The sequence below is a fragment of the Tenrec ecaudatus genome, chromosome 12 (genome assembly GCF_050624435.1).
Source record: "Tenrec ecaudatus isolate mTenEca1 chromosome 12, mTenEca1.hap1, whole genome shotgun sequence".
NCBI classification, from domain to species: Eukaryota; Metazoa; Chordata; class Mammalia; order Afrosoricida; family Tenrecidae; genus Tenrec; species Tenrec ecaudatus.
In genome coordinates, this window is record NC_134541.1 from 21218002 (window position 1) to 21238914 (window position 20913).

A 20913-nucleotide genomic window follows, 5' to 3' on the forward strand; every position below is an offset into this window, starting at 1 on the left:
ACCTATTTGCATCACCCAATAGAAGTCAAATATACAACTTAGCCAAAAAGGGCAGTAATATCCACACAGATCACTTTTTTCTCCAAAGGTGGTTTTATGGTTTATCTGCATTTACTTATAAAGAATCACTTGAGATTGTTAAAAGGGTATATTTAAAATGTGATATCTCTCAGCGTTTCTCAAGTTACAGCTTAAACATCTGTTGAACGTGATCATGATATACCCTAAAAGGGTGTCCTTGCCCACTTCCTAATAGGTAATCTAGCACACAAATTTCTACAGAATAGAAAAGCTGGTAGAAACAAGCAAAGGTTCAGTGGAAGTCCGGGGGGGGGGAAGGGGGGGGGAGAGGAATGGTTATTTCTGGCTTGTGTTTACATAGCCTTCCTGGAAAGGCAACTGAGGTGTTTCTAACTCTGAGTTCAAAATAAATTCATAAAATGGAGATGTGTTAGGTATACCTATCTTAATCTTACCAATGCCACATAATCAAGAAACTTTCCATGGTAAATGTTTGTATAGGACATAATTGTAGAGCTGAAGGGTCAGAATGCATTCCGAACTCTATTTCTGGGAAACAGAGATTGAGGTTTGCTGTAGATTTTAAAAATCAAATATTCCATAAGCATACATTGCATAACTAGCTTTGTTTTTGCACAGTAGTGTTTGTAAGGATATTTATTTATGTATAACCAGGACACCAAATAAGGGAGACTGAAGAATGGGTGCCTATGAATTGTAGTGCTAGAGAGTATTGAGAGTAACATGGAGTACTAGAACAAACAAGTACAGCCAGAGTGTTCCTTAGAGGCTAAGATGGTGAGACTTTTGACATGCTGCCATCAGGAGACCAGTCCCTCGAGAAAGACATTGTGTTTTTGAAGCAGACGGCAGTGAGGGAGAGGAAGGCAGGCCCTCAACAAGACGGACTGCCACTGGCTGAATGGGCTCAAAAAATATATATAAATACAGTTATATATATGTACATATATATTATATATGGTGCAGGTCCAGGCAGTGTCTTGTTCTGTTGTGCATAATAAGATCACTAAGGGACAGAACCCATTCAATGGCACCCAACAACAAATTAGCATGAACGCTACCTGACATTCTGCTAGCCTTATGCAAGTACTTTTTGTTTCCAGTCACTAAAGTACTATAACTTTAAACTATTCCTTCCAAAATGTAAGCTTCACAGTGTTTGAGACATAAATTATAGACACTAACTCCAGACTTAATGTACTAAATGGACAAAGACTTTCTTGAACAGCATTTCACCCAACAGAGAATCTATTTAAAGGAAGCCACCAAAGTTAAAAGATGCTCAGTTTTATTAGCCACTAGAGATGCAAATTAAAACCACAATCAGATATTCATGCCTACTAAGATAAACATAGAAAACAACAAATGTTGTTGAGAATGTAGGGAAATGGTACAGCCATTTATGAACAAGAGTATGGCAGTTCTCCAAGAAACTAAAATAACTACCATATGACCCAACAATTCAACTCCTAGGTGTACACCCCTACTTTTAAAAGCAGACATGACACTTTGCTGCAGTATTATTATTCAGAATAGCCAAAAGGAGAAACCATCTAAATGCTCATCAACAGAGGAGTGGATAAACAAAATTCAGTTCATGCATATATTTCCTACACAGTGGAACACTATTCAGGCCTGCAGTCTTGATACATGCTACAATTCTGACGGAGCTTGAAGACATTATGTTGAGTGAAGTCAGTCACAAAGTGACAACTATTTCATCTCACTAAAGGTAAGTTTTTAAAAGGCAACTGTATTTGAGATCAAAGTTTACTAGTGGTTACCAGGGGTGGCGATAAGATTGTACGGAGGTAGTTAACAGTGAAGAAAAATTACACTGATTAAGGGTATAGGTCTGCACAGCTGATTAACATACAAGGGAACATTTAAAATAGAAATGCTCATGGAAAATAGAATTAAATGCAACTGATTTTTCTACTGTCTTTTTGAAGGCCCTCCATAAAACTATCTGGCCAAAAAAACTATTATATTTACAATAAGAGCACCTGCTAAAGCTGCTATATAGAAGGAGAACTTCATGGGGTTTGGCTTTGTTTGAATGTTGATGGTCATGATTTCATGGGTACCAGGACTTTTGTTCTACCTGTGTTGCTGCATAGGTACCTTGGGGTCTTAAAAGTTTATAGAGGTCATCAATCAACAGGCACAACAATTAGTCTATATTCACCTGGAATAACAAGTGAATAAAGAGTCAGAAATAAAAGGTATGAAGAGTGGCTGATGGCCTCTATGAACAGAAGTCTACTTTGCCACGAGATTAAAAAAACTGGCTAGTGCTTAGTTACCGTAAGTGAACATTTTATTAAACATTCTAAAAAATTCTCGTGAAAAGGAGAAAACTGCCAAATATACTTTTAAGATCCATGGATTCTAGACTTCCTGGAGCCATGGAGGCTGAATGAAACTACGCCCTGAGACAAGATCCACCAACACAAACACAACTGGTAAAATGGCTAAAACCTTAACTAGTCAATGTCTAAAGCATTTGTGCTATTTTTAAAATAAAAGGGTAGATAGGAACCCTAGGGGCAGGGAGTCTATATTAATGGTTGAGAAAAGGATTTGAAATGGGAAGGTGAGAATGGATGTAAAAATAAAAACCAAAATATAATCAATGTTACTAAATATTATATGCAGAAATGTTGGAGTTGGTTAGTGTTTTGCTGTGTACATTAGTAAACATTTTTAAAGTTCTCAATCCCCCCCAACCCCAAATTTAGTAAGTTACGTTTCAGAACTAGAAGGAAAAATTTGAGCTTGTTTCATATGCTCAAATAGAATGTTTCTGCACAGAGAAAACTAACAGGTTCGCTGACTGACCATCTTTTTTGACATTCTGGGTTAGGCTGGTGCTAACAGGGCTTTAAGGTTCTGAAGAAAAGAGAAGGTGCTTTTTAAACAAGGGAAAACAAACCATTATGATCAAACCACTGCCAACTGAACCTGGGCTGTCTGTTCCTAACCTGTAAGAGCCTTAAAACTTTCAGACAGCTTAAGTGGACAATTTCTCAAAGAGCTAGAGTTTATGGCCTAGGAGAACTTTTAGTTGCAATCAGGTCTAAAAGGTACAGTTATTAGTAGTTGCCAATGTTTGCTTCTCCTCGCCCATTTTCTTTCCTGGTTAACTAGAACCATGAAAAATTAAGAAATAGATTCTGAGGTTTCAATCAATTCCCCGAGAGGATCTTGTTTCTGAATGTTAGTTAACTCCCAAGAGGCACTGTCATTGCACCCACGCCTGCAAAAAGCCCAGACCAAGGCAGTGCAGCAAGTCTCACATTCAATCTCACCTTTTTCCCCCTTTATCTGTAACTCTCAGATTACTGTTACACCCCTGTGCACTCCACACCTTCCCTAAGGAGCTAAGCAGCATTAGTGTATTACCCTCATCACTGCACTTGATGAGTTAAGGTACTAACCTACCGCTGAGATGTCCCTGCTTAGGGCAAACCTGTAGGATGAACAAAGTAAAATCACTGTCCACCCCAACCCCCCATGGTTTCCAAAGTCCTTAATCTTTCCAGAAGCAATCTGCTATAGCTTTCTCCCGTGGAGCAGCTGGTGGGTTTGAACTGATCACCTTTCCTGTTAGCAGCAGGACACGTACTACAGCACTACAAGGGCTCTTGAAAGAGGTATTAATATACTTTATTTCAGGCAATTCAGTTCAAGAATTTAAATGATTCCCAACAATTACTTGAATTAAGCAGCAGTCAAAGGGATCTGATGTACAGAACGTGAGCATTTCTAGTCTGCCTGACAATCCACCTCTTCAGATATCTGAAAGCTACTTCTCTAAAATTCCTCACACAGATCTGATATAAAGAATGGGAAATAGCACACAGAACCCAACTGTAAATAGTTCTTCTATTACAATGGAAAATATCTAATGAGCACATTGATTATCCTAAAAGATAGTTTTTAGAGCAGTTACAAAGCCAGTGTGGGCATCATTTGAAATCTAGCACTCAATGTTTCCAATTTCTTGAGGCGGGGGGGGGGAGGGGGGGGATTAAACAAAAATTCCTCCCAGAATTGTATATAAATGGAGATGTCACTTTCACTGATAGTAAAATATTAACTGCTAGAAAGTACCTCCTGTCCCCATGTACTCTAGTACAACAAGAGCCTTTTATTGAGCTCCGATAATAAATCTGGAACCTCAACAAGAGGGAGTCTGCATACCTCAAACTTACTAATTTCAGAGTTTACACGCTGTGATCCGTTCAGCAGTGTCTAGTAGTTACAAGTATTCACACGTCTCAATGTGTAAATAAACCAATACAGCCTATTAAAATTTCCATTTTATAATTAAACATTCAATTTCTAGCTTCTTACATATATTTGTAAATATCACATTATCCCCACAGGGGGAATGTTATTCTTAAGCAGTAACTAAATTATGAGAAACATGGTCTAGACACCACAGGTGCTAGAGCTGGTGAATGAAGTTGTCCCAAAGGCACAGCAAGTCAAGAACTCCCTGAGCCAGCCTGGCTCAGTCCAAGCAAAAGTATCATTATCGGAGACTCTTGGAAACTTCTACCCTTGCACAAATCAACCTGGGGTAAAAAAAATCTTACATAGGCTTCCACCCAAATGTAAAAGAATAAAAGGTGTTCCCTTTGAATAAAAGCATCTCTGAAAAAGATGTTTTTGTTTGTTTAAACACTGGCGAGAACTAAAAGTTTTGTTCTGAGATTCACCTTCATCAGCTAAAACTCACACACTCTTTAATCTCCACCTTGGGAAGAGTTTATTTACCTATTTTACAGATGAGGAAGTAAGGCTCTGAGGGTAACATGTTGAAAGATCTGGCTATTGTGATCAAGGACTCGAAATTCCCGACTCTTAAGTCTGTCCTTTCCACTGCCATGATTGTCTTATTTGACAGGGAGTTGGACCCCATTCCACGTCCCACTTCATTCACATTCTAAGTCAAAGAAAACAAGTATGAGAGAAGCCCAAGTTTGGAAGGTTTTAAAGCCCAATCTTCTATGGATACTCACTGAGGGCAACAGAGCCAGAACATCCCAGTTTTTAAGAACCCGATTTTCCTGGGACATTGACTCTTGAAGACTCTATTGAAAAAGCAGACCATATTCTGCCATTTTCATCCTGTAAAATTAATTTCCCCAGTCTATCTCAAGTGAACATTAAAATGGGACCTTGTTACAAGAGATCCTGGTTGCATAATTTTTAGGCACAGGACTCCTAACCGTAAGTTTGGCAGTTTAAACTGCCAATGGGAGAAAAGACCTGTGATCTAGGAAGCACCGTGGAGTCTGTCACAATGGGCCACTCTGCACCTCAACTGATTGACAGGTACACACCTTCTGCTGGTGATGCTCCTGTGATAATCCTTTTTGGTCAATGGTATAAAATCTTTAATATTGTCAATGGTATAAGATCTCTAATATGATCCAAACAACCGTGGTTTATTCCCTTAAGTAGCACTTTTAAAATAACAAGTTCAAGGAGATTCAGCATTCAACTCGAATCATGAGCTGACTGTGTAAGTTTTGTTCATGTAACCTCTAAACGCCTACTCATGATACAACTGCCAGCAAGGACTTTGCTACTGAATTCTCATACTGACACCTTTCTTATTTATGGGATTCTTGTTCAGTTGGTCCCTTTAAGCAGTTTGAATCAGTGGGAAATTAAGATAACTCACAGGTTCAATTTTAGTCTTTTCAATTGAAGAGGAGGGGTATAAAATAATGGTCTTTGAAAATAATGTATTGATCCAGGAACCCAAGTGGAGGGTGAATTATGAGAATGACGAGTGCAACGAATGTATAAGGGTGCTTTGCTCAATTGATGTATGTACAGATTGTGATAAGAGCCTTATGCGCCCCAATAAAAAGATTTTTTTAAAAGTAAACACAATTATAAAAGAAAAAAAAGAAAATAATACAGTGACCTAAGAATATTAAGTTTCATGGATAAAAACAAAGAATGAACTTGGTGTTTTCACTTGTTAAATGCACCTAAAGAGGCTCTGGCTATCTTAACCTATGTATTTTTAAATCTATAGTTCTGTAACATGGTGGATAAATTAGGATTTCTTCATTTCTGGGGCTATCTTTACTGTTGGGAGTTCTTTCAGTACTGACCAATACAACCTTAGACCTGTTCTGAAAAACAGTAGGAAATATGGGGAAGCTTCAAAAAGTTCATGGAAAATTTCCACTATCTTTTCATTCATTTCTCTGACCTTCTGAAACCCCTTCACAAACATTCTGCTTACTCTACACCTGGAAACAGATAAATCACCTTTTACATCAAAATTGTTTATACTTGGAAATGACTCTAGTTCAGCAGACTCAACCAAAATAGTTACATACTGTCCTCTGAGTAATTTTCAAGAAAATTTAAAACATTAGCAGAAAATAAATACCAGAGGTCTGAGTCCTCAAAATCAGCATTCAAACTAAAGCACCATTTCAGAGAAGCAGGGTGACCAAAACATAAATTGTACAACATGTAGACAGAGAAACATCCATATATATACTCATTTAACTCAATGGTTTAGCTGCATACAACTATTATCCCCATTTATAGATGAGAAACAAGGCTCGGTGCCTAGGCAAAGTTTCACTGTTACCAGAGCCTTATCAATGTTTCTTACTTTTATTCCAATTTTCTATTACAGCTACTCAAGAGAAACTTATCTCCCCCCACCCCTCAAGGCTTCCCTAGACACCCCTATACCTAAGATAGCAATCTGGTGCTAGTTTTGACACCAAAGTATCTCTTAGAGACACAATGCTCCAGGTGGCAAGGAATCCAAGCTATCTCTGCCAACAGGTAAGGGCAGGCTTTAATATCTGTGCTAGATGGTTACTAATCACAGCCCAGGTAGCTTTCTAGACTATGGACTTTAATATTGCTACCCAAAAAAAGGTAGGCAGGATAGAGCAAAAAGAAAAAATGTCCTTTCCTGGTTTCTCATCCTCCGAGAAGCTTCTGCAATCTGTACTATTCCCCATTAAATTTGAGATTTAGTGCATATAAAAATGTGGTGTCTAGTAAGCTCTCATCATCAGTCCCCTCCCTCCACTTGCCCTTGTGCTGCTGACCGAAAGCTCAGCTTACTACAAAAAAACAACAAAGAAGTTCCTTTCTTAGGGTTGGGTGAAATAAGGGATCTTAGCCAGTTAAGATCTACAAGTGAAAATGACTCCATTTCTCAAGCATATACTAGTCTCCAGCCTAGCCAGTAACATTGTCTGAGAAGTTATACGAACTGGACTTTTACTAAGAGACAAATGATAAATTATTCAAAATGCAGGCCTAACTTAGAACATAAAACTAGCCCCACCTATTTTATTATTTTTTTTAAAAAAAGGCCTGGGCATCTTTCTGCTAAGAAAAACAATAATCTAAATCATAGGACACAGAAAATTCACTCTAGTTTCCACCTCTAAATTCAATCGACTGATCTTTATATCAGGGTCCATCCATCTCCCGACAATACTTACTTCAAACAGTCCCACAATCTCATTCCAGAAAAGACAATTACATTTGAACCCATCTAGCCAAGTGAATTTGAACCTTACTGACTGTAAGTATGGCAAAAGTTTTAAAGATCCATAACCTACATACAGACTCACACTTTGGTATAATTTGAAGGCTCTGAAAATCCAAAAATCCAGTGTAATGTATAAAGTATAAATGGGGACAGTACAAAGGACATGTGAGAAGTGTTGCCTGGTTTGTTTTTAAAATATAGGAAAATGTCCAAAGTTTAACACCAAAGGCTCAGAGAAACAATGATAAATTGGTAGAGATATATTCATACCCCCAAATCTAACAGAGAAGGGCAGAAAAGCAATGTAAATGAAATAACTATGTTCTGTGCTATGACTTTAACTCATATACACTATGAAATACTCTCAAATACAGGACATCAAGGTAAAGGTAGCAGGGAGTTAAGTGAATGGATCTGAAAATTTAGAACAAAAATACTTAGCTAACAAAAAGAAATTACAACGAAAATTTAATTATCTCCCATGGAATTCCTCCTTTACTTAAATTTGGAGGCGGCACATGCTCAGATACAGATGTGGACACTTACTACACAATTAGACTATACAATTAGATAGGGCTGGTCTATCTTAATTTTCAATTTTCTCAGTCTATCCACCAATGTCACCTTTTCTAAGTGTGAAAATATTAGGATCTTAATGAAACAGACAGAATAAAAATCATGTTCGACAGTATCTAGTTGTTATTAAATCATTTCAGCAAATTACTGACAATCTTCTAAAACACTACCCAAAACACCGGTCATGGCTAACCTACCGTCACCTATAAAATTCTTCCACTTCATCAGGTTGTTAGCTAACTCCTTCCCGCCTTCATCCCTCTTCCTCAGTGGCCAGGCCCTACCCACCCCACCATCCAACTGAAAGCACACAGGTTGCACCTAGACAAGCATGGGTGGGAGCAGAAAGGGGTCTAGCAAAATGCTAATTATTCCATGCCAGTGGCATCTATTTTAGACTTCCTACTTCAGACACTGGCTTGGAGCCAGAGGATGGGCAGCTGCTTCTTCAGCTCCAGATTTACAAGGCAAGGAAACAGAGCAAACACTTTTTCCAAGTTTCAACACAATCTGAAAGTTTCCCTTAAACACAAAACCTCATTCACTTCCTTCAGGAACCAGTTTGGAACTTCTCCCATCCTAAACTTTTTACCATAAGCAGCCATGTTTGATCAAATGCCTTTATTATGCAAAGCTAAGAGCTTCAAAGTAATTATGAGAGGCAGTCAAATTATCAGAATCAGAAGGTACAGAAAATTCACCCAACTGGTTCTTGTCCACCTCCAAATACAATGCATTGACTATTTTATTTCTTTCAGCAGACACCTCCACTCAAATTGTTCTTCCAGCAGCCCCACAGCCTTATTTCAAAGATAATTACATCATAATCAATCTATCCAGGTGAATTGGAACCTGACTAAAACTCTGGTAAAAAATATTAAAGATCCCCACACATCGACACTTCAGTGTGACTGGAAACAAGCAGAAAGTACAAAATCCTTTCCAACACCCCTAGCAGCAGCAAACACATGTTACTGTAACAGTTATACAACAAAGTTTTCCTAACACTTTTAGACTCAAAAGGCAGACCATAAAAAGCCCCAACATCCCTACTGAAAAGTGTCTAATACCACAACCCAATTTTTGAATGTAAGCTTTAAAATGCCAATTAAAAGACAAAAACAAAACAAAAAAGAAAACTTCTGGTGCTCATAAATCAGCACTAATTCACTATGACCCAGAGCAAATTACTAAATTTCTCTTTCAAATTCTCACAATTCCCCATTTTTATACTGACAATGAGGGGGGTTAAAAATCTGACTGAGCCCTTCCACCCCACCCAGGTCCCACTCTGTTTCGCTTTATCCAAAAAAAAAAAAAACAGGAGTGGATGGATGGTCATAAACATCTAATTTTCACCTTTTAGACCGTGAGATCTCTTTGCCTCCTTAACTTTGTTTTAAAGGAATTGTGAGGACACTGTGGTTAAGCCCCAGCTGCTAACTAGAAGACCAGTGGGGTGGGGGGAAAGGGACCAGTTGCTCTTGTCAAGATTAACAGCCGAGGAGGGCATATGGAGCAGTTCCACGCTGTCCTGTGGGGTTGCTATGAGCCTGAGTCAGTGTGAGGGCAGGAAGCTTGATTCTGGGAATAGTTTGGATTTTCTTTTTACCAGGAACATCTAGGTCTAAAATTTGTGAGACCTGATCTGCTAGGCATCTAAAGAATGAATGTTGTACAAACAAGTGAATTTTGTTTCCGAGTATAAAGGTTCTACAGCAACATATTGTGAAAAGGAGCTACAAAGGGAAGGTAAGACAACACAGGAGCCATACATTTCAGTGTTTCTGCACTGAGCCTGAAGATGTGCCAGATTTCATCTGGAGGTGCCATCCTCCTCAGGTTTAAGGAAAAAAGTATGACAGTAATTTTCAAACAGTTACATCATCAGCCTTCCCAACTACAACTCCTGTACAGAAACAGCACAAAAGTACAACTGTCCTTTGGCAGTTAAATTTATATTTAATTCCCCTATCCAGTATCGATCCATGAAGCTAACTAGAATTAACAGAACATGTCAAACCAAGACACCCTACATATTTCCTAGAATTACTTAATGGTGACATTATTGATCAGCAGTGTTGGGGGGCCCCCAAGTCCCACAATTTCAAGCCCTTTACACAAAGTAAGGATCATTAACACCCCACCGTGTTATCATTATCAATTCTACAGAACCCAAAAAGCCTTTAGACCTACCTACCAGTTAGATACCAACCCTTCGAATCTTCATTTAGCTAAGAGAGAGGTTATGTGTTCTGCTCCTTAAAACTCCCAGCTAGCTCACCCTCAAAATTTAAACAACATTCACAAATAGCAGAGGCTTCCAGCACTCCATCCAGTAGGGGCCAGGATGTTCTAAATTCCTAACTGCAACAATGTACTATTGTAAAGCATGAACTAGTTCCACAGGAAAAACAAATCTTTTCAATTTTATGGGTTGAAGGCAGGCTAGATAAGGAATATTTGACTTTAACATATAAATTTGCATTTTATCTGTAAAATGGGTTATGTCTGCTTAAAACCATGCTTAAGCAAACTCCTCTGAACACAAATATCCCTATCAGTCTGACACAATTAACACTGATTTTTAAAACTACTGTCTTTCATAGTTACACAAAGCAATCACTAGGAACCCATGGACCTAACTTGGTAGAACAAACACAGCAACACTACATCATTCCTCCAGATAATATTCACAAAAATAATTACTTCAGTATTTACACTTGGAAGAGAAAAGTAGAGATTGTGAAAACAGTTTTGTTTTGCCAGATTTAGCTTAAAATTAAACAAGTGCCAAGCAGGCAGATAATCTCCGCTTTCCTTCCTCAGCTCTACAGGAAAGCAAAGATCCTAGGCTTTTTAACACCCTCAGACTAGAGTGCTGAAGATCAAGTACTTTGCAGCCCACAATCCACTGCCCTTGGGCAATCAAATGTAGATAACAGAACCTAATCCTAAGGATCCTAAACCTAAACACCCATCCAAAGGTTGAATTAGAGAATGCATGGAAAGAGCTAAAAACAGTGCCTGGCAGGCAGTTAGTGTACAACAGCCAGCCACTATTACTGCAGACACAGCCTTCAACTCTAGCAATCTTGCCTCACTGCCTATAAAAAATGGCAATAAAAGTAAAGACCTGGCCCACAACACTTCACATATTCAATAGCTCCTTAGTAGAATTCAAGTTAAGAGCAGAACTTACTCATAAGGAAGGGCCAACTTTTTTTCTTTTATCACTAAATATATTACTGCTTCCCAGCTTAGTCAGAAGCCTGCTTTATTAAGATGCCACCTTCCTCTAAGGCAGCCATTCTCAACCTGTGGGTCGCAACCCTTTTGGGGTCGAATGACCCTTTCACAGGGGTCGCCAGATTCATAGCAGTAGCCAAATACAGCAAAAATAATTTTATGGTTGGGGGGGGGGGTGTCACCACAACATGAGGAACTGTATTAAAGGGTCGCAGCATGAGGAAAGTTGAGAACCACTGCTCTAAGGGAAGTCCAAGGCCTTTGACATCCTAATCAGTCACATCCTAAGGAAACATGCTTTGGGAGACTTGTCTGGACACCTGGGGCCTGGTGTCTTCCCTTTAAAATCCTGGTGAGTTGGCTTGACTGGCAAGTTAAAAAACAACTACTGACAATTCTCTCAGTACTTAGTGTTGCACAAGACCCAACTCATAAGTTACCTCCTCTCATTTCCCCACCCCCAGTGAAATTAAGTCCTGTGTGCTCCCAAAGCCCTCTGAGTATAAATGAGCCCCAGCACCTCCCTTATAGTTAATTACTTATGTCTCCTCCAAAAGACTGAATGACTCGAGGGTAAGAGTAGTGCTGTAGTGGTGGGGTCAACTCTATGGAGAACATGGTGGGTGGGTGAGGTGGAAGTGGCACTCATTACATGCCACTCCAGCAGGATTCTCTCCCAGTGGAGTACCATCTCTTACTAGAGCACTTCAAAACCTGAACCTAAGACTGCTCCCCAGTAAAGCAAGATAACACAATGGACTACCCTGCTGATTACAATATCAGAAAGCCTACTCAATCCCTTCTCCCATCCACCAAAAGGTTCCGGGAACCCAAACTCAATGGAATAGGATTAGGCCCATCAGACTCAGGAGGGATTTCCCAGCACAGTGCAGAGGGTACCTTCTTCAGGGAGAAGTCTGCAAGGATGAGCTTTTTATTACACAATCTTCTCTGGGCAACTGAGTTGCAAATACTTGTTTGAATCAATGTTTTGATTTGGTGGAAAATGGGTAAAATTATAAAGGACTGGGAAAAGCAAGCCAGCCCTTGAGACCTGGGAAACAATGCCTTCTGGGAAATGATCAGGAAGTAGAGGTAGGTACTACAACCACTTTTTGCTTCACTAACTAAAATCGGTTTTAACCTCCTTTCCCCACAGTCCAAATGAAGAAACCAACAGCCCACGTGCAGATGAGATGCTCAATAACCTTTCCTGTGACAACTACACTAAACTCCGTTTCTAGGAAAAACTGCCTTGAGAACCTCACTGAGAGAGAGAAGTTCCAGCCACTACTACTTTTAAGTTAAAAATAACAATAAATAACAATAATAATTAAAACCTGCCATAGTCCAACATTTACAATGGATGGCCCAGGGAGAACTTGGAAACTTTTGGAAGGGAGGTGCTGTCGCCTTTATACACGCTATTATTAACTTGGGAAAGAAGCCTCGAAATAGGGAGAATTCCACAAAGGAAGGTTTTTTTTCGGTGCCTCGAATTCCTATCACAAGCAAAACATCTCACCAAGAGGGGGAGGAAGAATGGGGGTGGAGTGGGGGAATCAACAGTTGCGAAGGCAATCTTTCGTTCTGGAACCAGAAAAGGAAACAAGTAGCAGAAAGGGAACACCACAATAAAGTTCCAACTGGGGGGGGGGACGAAGAAAAAAAAATTCCATCTCCCACCCTCCCTCCCAGGGGAAGAGGGCTGTGGCTCGCACGGCTTCGCTCTGCAGAGACAGCTTTCCGGGCAGCTCGAGCAAGGAGCCGAGGGAGGGAGAGAAAGAGACTCAGGCACAGAAAGGAGAGCAGAGAGAAAAAGAAAATGGCGCAGAGACTAAGTCCCGACCGTCGACAAGGCGACTTTCCCGGGAGGAATCCGGGCCCGGGAAGGGTCCCCGAGGCCGGGCGGCGGGCTCTACGGGGTCTCCGTTGCCCCCTCTTGGGAGGGCCGAGACTTGGGGGGGCTGGGGCCCCCGGAAAGGGGGTCCAGAGGTGGCCCGATGGGAACAATGGGGCCGGTAAGCAAGGAGCTGGGACTTAGTCTCTGGGACGCCATGTCTGGTCCTCCGACCGGCCCCGGCCCGGCGCGGGGTGAGCCGGCCGGCGGCGGGGCGCCCGGGGTCGGGGCGGGGTCGAGGGGCTGGGGCGGGGGCACACTCACCGTTCAATCGGAAATCCGCTTCGATCTGGAGAAAGAAAAGGAGGAAATATGAAACAACAGGCGAATTAAACGCCCCCCCTCTCCCGGGCGGCGGGCCCAGACGCCGCCCCCACCCCCACTTCTGCAGCCCCTGGGATGAGGGAGCCCCGGGAACGGCCTCAAAAGGCGGTCATCCCCCAGCCCGCAAACTGTAACTTCGTGGCTCTCGCCCGCGGCCTAGCGAGCCAGCCTCGTCCGGCGGGCGGCCCCTCGCCGGGGACTCCGGCCTGTCAAAGCGGCCGGGCCGGGCCTGCGCCGGGGGTCGCGGAGGGGCCGGGCGGCGTCCGGGGCGGGCGGCGCGGGCCGGGCCGTACCTGGGAATCGTTGTGGAGGTGGTCCCCGCTCATGTCGGTCGGAGCGGCAAGCGCGGCAGGAGGCGAGGGGTGCGGAGGAGACGCAGGCGGTCGGGAATGGCTTTGCTGACAGCCCACGGCTCTCGGAGGCTCCCGGAGGCGCGGATAAGCAGCGGCGGCGGCGGGCCTGGGACTCCTGGAAGGGCCGCGACAGCAAACGACGGCAGCGACGCTGACTGACGGCCGGGCGGGCGGCGAGAGCAGACCCCAGCAGTTGTGTAACAGCCTAAGTTCGCATTTCGCCTCACTGCGCCTGCGCGGCCGCTTTTAAACGGGACGTCCGCGACGTCAGGAACTCGCGGAACGAGGGAGGCTCTTCGAGCCCGCCCCTTCGCGGCTCCCAAGGCGGATCTGGTTTTGCATGGCAAGCCACGCCCCTAGCCCTCGCGCGCCGCGGCGATTTGCATCTGCCGCTGGCTCCTCCCACGGCCGCCCACCCGGAGCAACCTTCCTTTCCACTCCCGGCGCCTTTCTCGGAAACCCGGAGCGTCGCTCCACCCAACGCCATCGGTCGTGCGCAGGCGCTGCCAGGACGGCGTCTCCGGACCCGGGCGGGCGGCGCGGCCACGTGGTAGGCCTTTAAAGGCCATGGCGGGACCCCGCATGGGCCTCTAACGCAAGCCTGGGAAGCTCAGAGCGGCCAGTACCTCGCCAGCGCGGGTCCCAATGCGCTCACCAGCGCCTCTTCCCTAGACAACCTGGCCCTGATGCCAACTGGGCCAGCGGAACCTCCCCCATCCTTTGTCCAAGCCTTCCCATTACTAGATGATAACATGCACACTTGTAAAAAATCGTTTGAATTTTTTTCAATCAGCCCCGGGTCCAATTTAGCTTCAATTTTCCGCAGAGCATTTATACCCGTGGGTCATGAGGAGCCTAATCATATCCATCCCATTCTACAAATAGGTATTGAACATCTACAATGCAGCAGGAAATGTACTGAGTGGGGGACCAAGGGCAAGGGCTGGAGATTAACAAGTCCTGGCTCTGCAAACTATATTGTTGTTTTTAGTCATTTTGGGGGGGGGGGGCTCTTTCAACTCTTATCACAATCCATTCGTGCGTCCATTGAGTCAAGCACATTTTACATTTGTTGCCATCATTCTTTTTTTTTTTTTTCCTTAGGGGGAGAATGTGAACTTAGTCCCCCACTACCACAAATTATGCAGTCAAGTTTCCCACATTTGGGGAAATGGCAGGGGTCAGCACATCCGGAGTGCAATGGATAAACCTCGCGCTGGGAAAACCACCTTCATGATCACAGTATCTCCCCTGCCAGGTAAGGATAACCATCATCATTCTCAAAACATTTTCTTTGTACTTCAGACCTTGGTATCAGCTCTTTATTCTCTACCCCACCCTTCTTCACGAACCCTTGATAATTTATAAATTATAATTATTTTGCGAAGTCTTACACTGTCCAATGTCTCCCTTCACTCACTTTTCTGTTGTCCATCCTCCAGGCAAGGGGTTATATGTAGATCATTGTGATGGTTCACCCCTTTCTACCCAACCTTCCCCTTCCCCTCCTGGTATCACTACTCTCATTATTGGTCCAAAGGAGTTTATATGTCCTGGATTTCCTATGTTTTAAGTTCTTATCTGTACCAGTGTGCATCCTCTGGTCTAGCTGGATTTGTAAGGTAGAATTGGGATAATAATCATGGGTGAGAGGAGACATTAAAGAACTAGAGGAAAGTTGTATGTTTTATCATTGCTATACTGCACCCTGACTGGCTTGTTCCCTCCCGGACACCCTTCTGTAAAGGGATGTCCAGTTGCCAACAGATGAATTTTGGGTCTCCACTTCCCACTCCCCTTCATTCACAATGATATGATTTTTTTGTTCTTTGATGCCTGATACCTGATCCTATCGACATCTCGTGATCACACAGGCTGGTGAGCTTCTTCCATGTGGGCTTTGTTGCTTCTCAGCTAGATGGCCGCTTGTTTATCTTCAAGCCTTTAAGACCCCAGACACTATATCTTTTTTTTTTTCACTATATCTTTTGATAGCTGGACACCATCAGCTTTCTTCACCACATTTTATTATGTGCTCACTTTGTCTTCAGCAATTGTGTCGGGAAGGTGAACATCCTGGAATGCCAGTTTAACAGAACAAAATGTTCTTGCATTGAGAGAGTACTTGAGTTGAGGCCCTTCTGCTACTTTGATACTAAACCTATAAATATATGCATTTTCCCCATCATCATATATAAATATATTTACATATGTACATTCCTGTATTTAGACCTCTATAAATGACCTTTGCCTCCTAGTTCTTTCCTCTCTTTCTTTTTACTTTCCTCTTGTCCCACTGTCATGCTCAGCCTTTATTTGGGTTTCTGTAATTCCTCTCTGTTACATTGCCCTTGATCAAGCCCTACCAGGCCTCCTATACACTCCTCTCCATCGATTTTGGATCACTTGTTGTTCCCTTGTCCCCTGGGTTTGTTAACACCCACTTCATTTCCCCTGCCTCCCCCAATTCCATCAACCCCTGAACTGATGGTCCCATTGTGTTCTCCTCCAAATTGTTTATCTCGCCTATCTTATCTAGATAAACCTGAAGAGATAATAATACTCACAAAAAACAAAACAGAGCAAAACAAAAGAAAACAAAACAACAGCAACAACAACAAAAATGGCAAAAGAAAAAAAAAAGAAAAGCCTGTAAATAGTTCAAGGTCTTTTTGTTAACCTTAGGAGTGTTTTCCAGTCGAGTCTGATGGGGTGCCATGCCCTGTTCCCAAAGTCTATTTTTGGTATTCCCTAGGGACTTCGTTGTTCTGTTCCCCTTGCTGATCTGTTGCATCCTCAGGACTTGGTGGGCCAGGATGTGTTCCACTCTCTCCTCCTCTCCCTTCATTTACTCCTGTGTGCTCTGATCAGACATGTCCCTCTCCCTGAGCTGTAGCTTCAGTGCTGCCCTCTGAAGTGAATTCTTCTTCTGCAAACTATTTGGAAGGTAAGTTGAGTGGTTATGCATCGGGCTGCTAACCACAAGGACAGGAGTTCAAAACCACCAGCCACTCCAACGGGAGAAAGACTGGGTTTCTACTCCCGTAAAGTGTTAGTCTCGGAAACCCACAAGGGCAGCTCTACCCAGTCCTATAGGGTCGAGTGGGAATCAACTGGATGGTCGTGAGTTGGTTTCTGTTAGCTTCATTTTCCTTGTATACCCAAAACAAAACCCCTGGGAGGGAGTGGGTTCTGACTGCTGCGGACCCTATCTAACAGAAATGCCACATAGGACAAGTGAGGCTGTAATCAGAACCAGATCTCTGTGCTGGTGGGCTCGAGCCACCGCCTTTTGTCTAGAGAAGGGAATGACGGCTGTGTCACTGAAAGACATTTTTCAATAAAATAAGTGATGGCTACACATATTTAGACCTTGGCAGGTGAAGCACACAGGAGTCAAACTGACTACGTTTAGGAAAGAGACAAGAGAAGCTCGGTGTCATCAGTCATTGTGGTAGTTACATAATCTGGTGTCAATTTGAGAGGATTAGGAGTCAGGGGTGGAATCTGGTCTGTCAAGATAGAACCAATGAGGCCTCTGTGTGAGCATGGCCTTCTCCTGAGAATTCCGGGAACTCCTGTATTTCCTCCGTGTAAGCAGGAGACACTTCTCTCTCTCTCTGCTCACTCCCTTGGAGATGCTCTATTAACAAGACACCTGGCACTGCGCTGATAGACTCCATGACCTGGGAGCTGGAGAAGCCACATGGACCTACTCTGATGCGACCAGACCTCTGGAGCCAGAGAAGCCATGTAGAGACCCTGCCAACGCTGAGATGCTTACAACGCCACTGGATCCACAACACTTCCAAACCACTGGCCTGTGATCCTCCTGCATTCAGCATCATTGCATGTGTTTCGTGAGTTTGAAGAGGACTTTATAGATTGTTTCAGATATATGGGCTAATATCGGATTTATGGAATTGATCTGGACTGAGATGTTACCTTTTCTCAATATTCAACTGCTCTTGTACATAAGCCCCTTTCTTATACATATGTGTCTATGAATTTGTTTCTCTAGTCTACCCAGGATAACACAGCCATTACAAAGCAGGATATTTATGACCTTTCCTCCAATCCTGATGTCACATTCTTCTTTTGAGGTCATATATAATCTGAATACATATAATCAGCTGGTGAAGATTGAATAGAGAAATAAGACAATCCAGACACACACCTTTCTTGATTTTAAACCATTTAGTATCCCCGTCTGTTCCAACATCAAGAGCCCTGCTGGCAGAGTGTTTACAAGTTGGGCTGCTTGCTGTGAGGTCCGCAGTTAAAAACCACCAGCCACTTTGAGGGAGAAAGATGGGCCTTTCTACTCCTGTAAAGAGTCTGAGAAACTCAAAAGGAAAGTTCTACCCTGTCCTCTAGGGTTGCTATGAGTTGGAATCGACTTAATGGCAGTGAAATTAAGAGGCACTGCCCTATTTTTATATGCACAGATTTTTCATGACCACAACTGAGTGCTCTGGAATTCCCATTTTTCTCAATGATACCAATAGTTTGTTATGATCTACACAGTTCAACACCTTTGTACGGTCAATAAGATACAAGTAAATGTCTTTCGGGTACTTTCTGTTTTCAAACAACATCCATCTGATGTCAGCAATGATATCCCTTGTTCCATGTCCTCTTCCAAGTCCAGCTTGAATTTCTGGCTGGACCAGTTAGTTGAAAGAGCCCAATTGGTATTCCATCAATTATTGGACTTTTTTTCCTCCCCCAGTGCCTTCAGTGCAGTTTAGACATGAACGTCTTTCAAAATCATTAATCAATTGTTTGGGGACTGTTGTTCTTTGTGTTCCTTACCTCTTCTTTCCATGCTTACTGCATCATACAGTATTTTGTCCATGGAATGCTCCAATAATGTAACTCAAGGCTTGATATTCTCTTCAGTTCTCTCAGCTTAAGAAATGTCAAGTGTGGTTTTATTTTCTAACTCCAGGTCTTTGTATATTTTATTGAAATGTTTTACTTTGTCTTCTCCAGCTGCCCTTTGAGATCTGTTCAGTTCTTTTACTTTGTCTTTTATGCCATTTGCTTTAGCTGCACTGAGGTTGTCTCTGAATTCACCAAGTACTCCTCTTAAGTACATTCACCCAGAATTTAGAGGCAAACTGAAATATACATTTGATGTATTAAATGTTAATGACAGAAGACCAGACATGTTGTAGGTTGACATCAAGGACACAATACCTGAAGAAGAAGAAAACCTCCCTGCCATCAAGTCACTGTTAACTCATAGCTATTCTGTGAGACAGGGTAGAAGTGCCCTGTCAGTTTCCAAGACTGTAACTGTATGGGAGTAGAAAGCTTCATCTTTCTCCCAAAGAAAGCAAAAAGTCACAAAAAAGACAGAAAAGATCAAAGTAGATGTCAGAAGAGACTTTAAAACTTGCCTAAAGCTAATGAAAGAAATTATTACGTAAAAGTGATGAACAGAAGATGTCAAGGAGCCTGGAGAAGACCAAACAAAAAACCCAAACTTACTGCCATTGGGTTATTTGTGACTCATATAGCAACACTGAGGGACAGAGTAGAGCTGCCCCTTTGGGTTTCTGAGGCTGTAAATCTTTATACGAACAGAAAGTCTCATCTTTCTCCCTCAGAGAAACTGGAGAAGATGGAGCATTTAAATAAAATTTGCAAAGAGTTAGAAAGCTAAAAGGGAGAGGTCAGACAGTGTAAGATATGACAAATAGTAATTTATAAATTATCAAGGCTTCACAATGGAGGGGGGGGGCGGGCGGGAAGGGGAAAAAATGAGGAGCTGATGCCAGGGGCTTAAGTGGAGAGAAAATGTTTTGAGAATTATGAGGGCAATGAATGTACAAATGTGCTTTACACAATTGATGTATGGATGGATTGTGATAAGACTTGTATGAGCCCCTAATAAAATGGTTCCAAAAAAAAAAAAAGCCAAAAGGGAAGAAGATGCTAGGCATTTCTCAAGTTGAAAGAATTGAAGATAAAAACATTTAAGCCTCTAGTTAAATTATTGATCGTTTAAACTTTTGGAAGCGCTCTGGAGCAATTCTACACTGAAACTTGCTCTTGAAAAGAGAACAGTTCAAATCCGGGCACCCCCTCCCAAAAAAAAAAAGAAAGAAAGAAAAGAGAACAGATTTGATGCCTTGAACACGAATGATCCGATGAGTTATGGGGTGATATCGAAAACATTACATAACAAGAAAGCAAAATGGGTCAGAATTCACTCAATTGAACCTCAGTGGGCTTGGTGTTTGTTTTTGTGCACAAAATAGCAAACATAAGAGGCATCAGAAGAACACACAGCATCACAGTACCAAAAAGAACTGGTCAGTGTTCCCCATTTCAAAAAGTGATGGAACTGAAGAAAGAAGTCCAACTTGACCTGGATCTATGGATGAGAAACAGGCCTCTAGAAATTGTTGGGATGCCAATTAAGATGCTTCTACAAACTCATCCAACATTAGCACTGTTCACTCATTTTTACCAAGGGATTTGGAAGACAGCTACCTGGGTAACTGCCTGAGTCGAAGACATCCATATTTGTGCCCATTAAAAAGACAGGTGATCCAATAGAATATGGAAATTGCCAAGCAATAGCACCAACCTTGCATGACAGTAAAATAGTACTGAAGATAATTTTTTAAAGGATTGCATCAGTACGTCAAAAAAGAACAGCCCGTAGTATAGCTCCGACGAGACACACAATATTCCTCAGGTTCCTTCAGTCTTTCTCACCCGCAATATCACGACGCCAGCTCTGCCTTACAAGTCCAGCTAGACCGGCGCTCTCAAGGCCCAGGCAAGAACTCTACACACACAATCCAGGACTGATAACCCCCTCCGGAACTGAAATGGAAGTAGTGATGCCACAAGGGTAGGGAGAAGGTGTGGGGAAAGGAGGGAGAAAATCAGGA

General features: G+C 42.4%; 1 protein-coding gene and 1 non-coding gene across 2 annotated transcripts in view; both read right to left on the bottom strand.

Moving 5' to 3' along the window:
- TOP1 (DNA topoisomerase I) overlaps positions 1 to 14225 on the bottom strand; it is a 90025-nt gene extending 75800 nt beyond the window's left edge. The window contains exons 1-2 of the mRNA XM_075528749.1: positions 13943 to 14225; positions 13590 to 13614 (exon numbers count right to left, since the gene is read on the bottom strand). Coding sequence (XP_075384864.1) covers positions 13590 to 13614; positions 13943 to 13975 — 58 coding nt within the window. The 5' untranslated portion in view covers positions 13976 to 14225. The remainder of the gene's footprint in view (positions 1 to 13589; positions 13615 to 13942) is intronic.
- Positions 14226 to 15104: 879 nt separating this feature from the next.
- Positions 15105 to 15268, bottom strand: LOC142423727 (U1 spliceosomal RNA). The gene has a single exon (XR_012779326.1). It is a non-coding gene; the product is annotated as a U1 spliceosomal RNA (small nuclear RNA).
- Positions 15269 to 20913: the final 5645 nt, after the last annotated feature.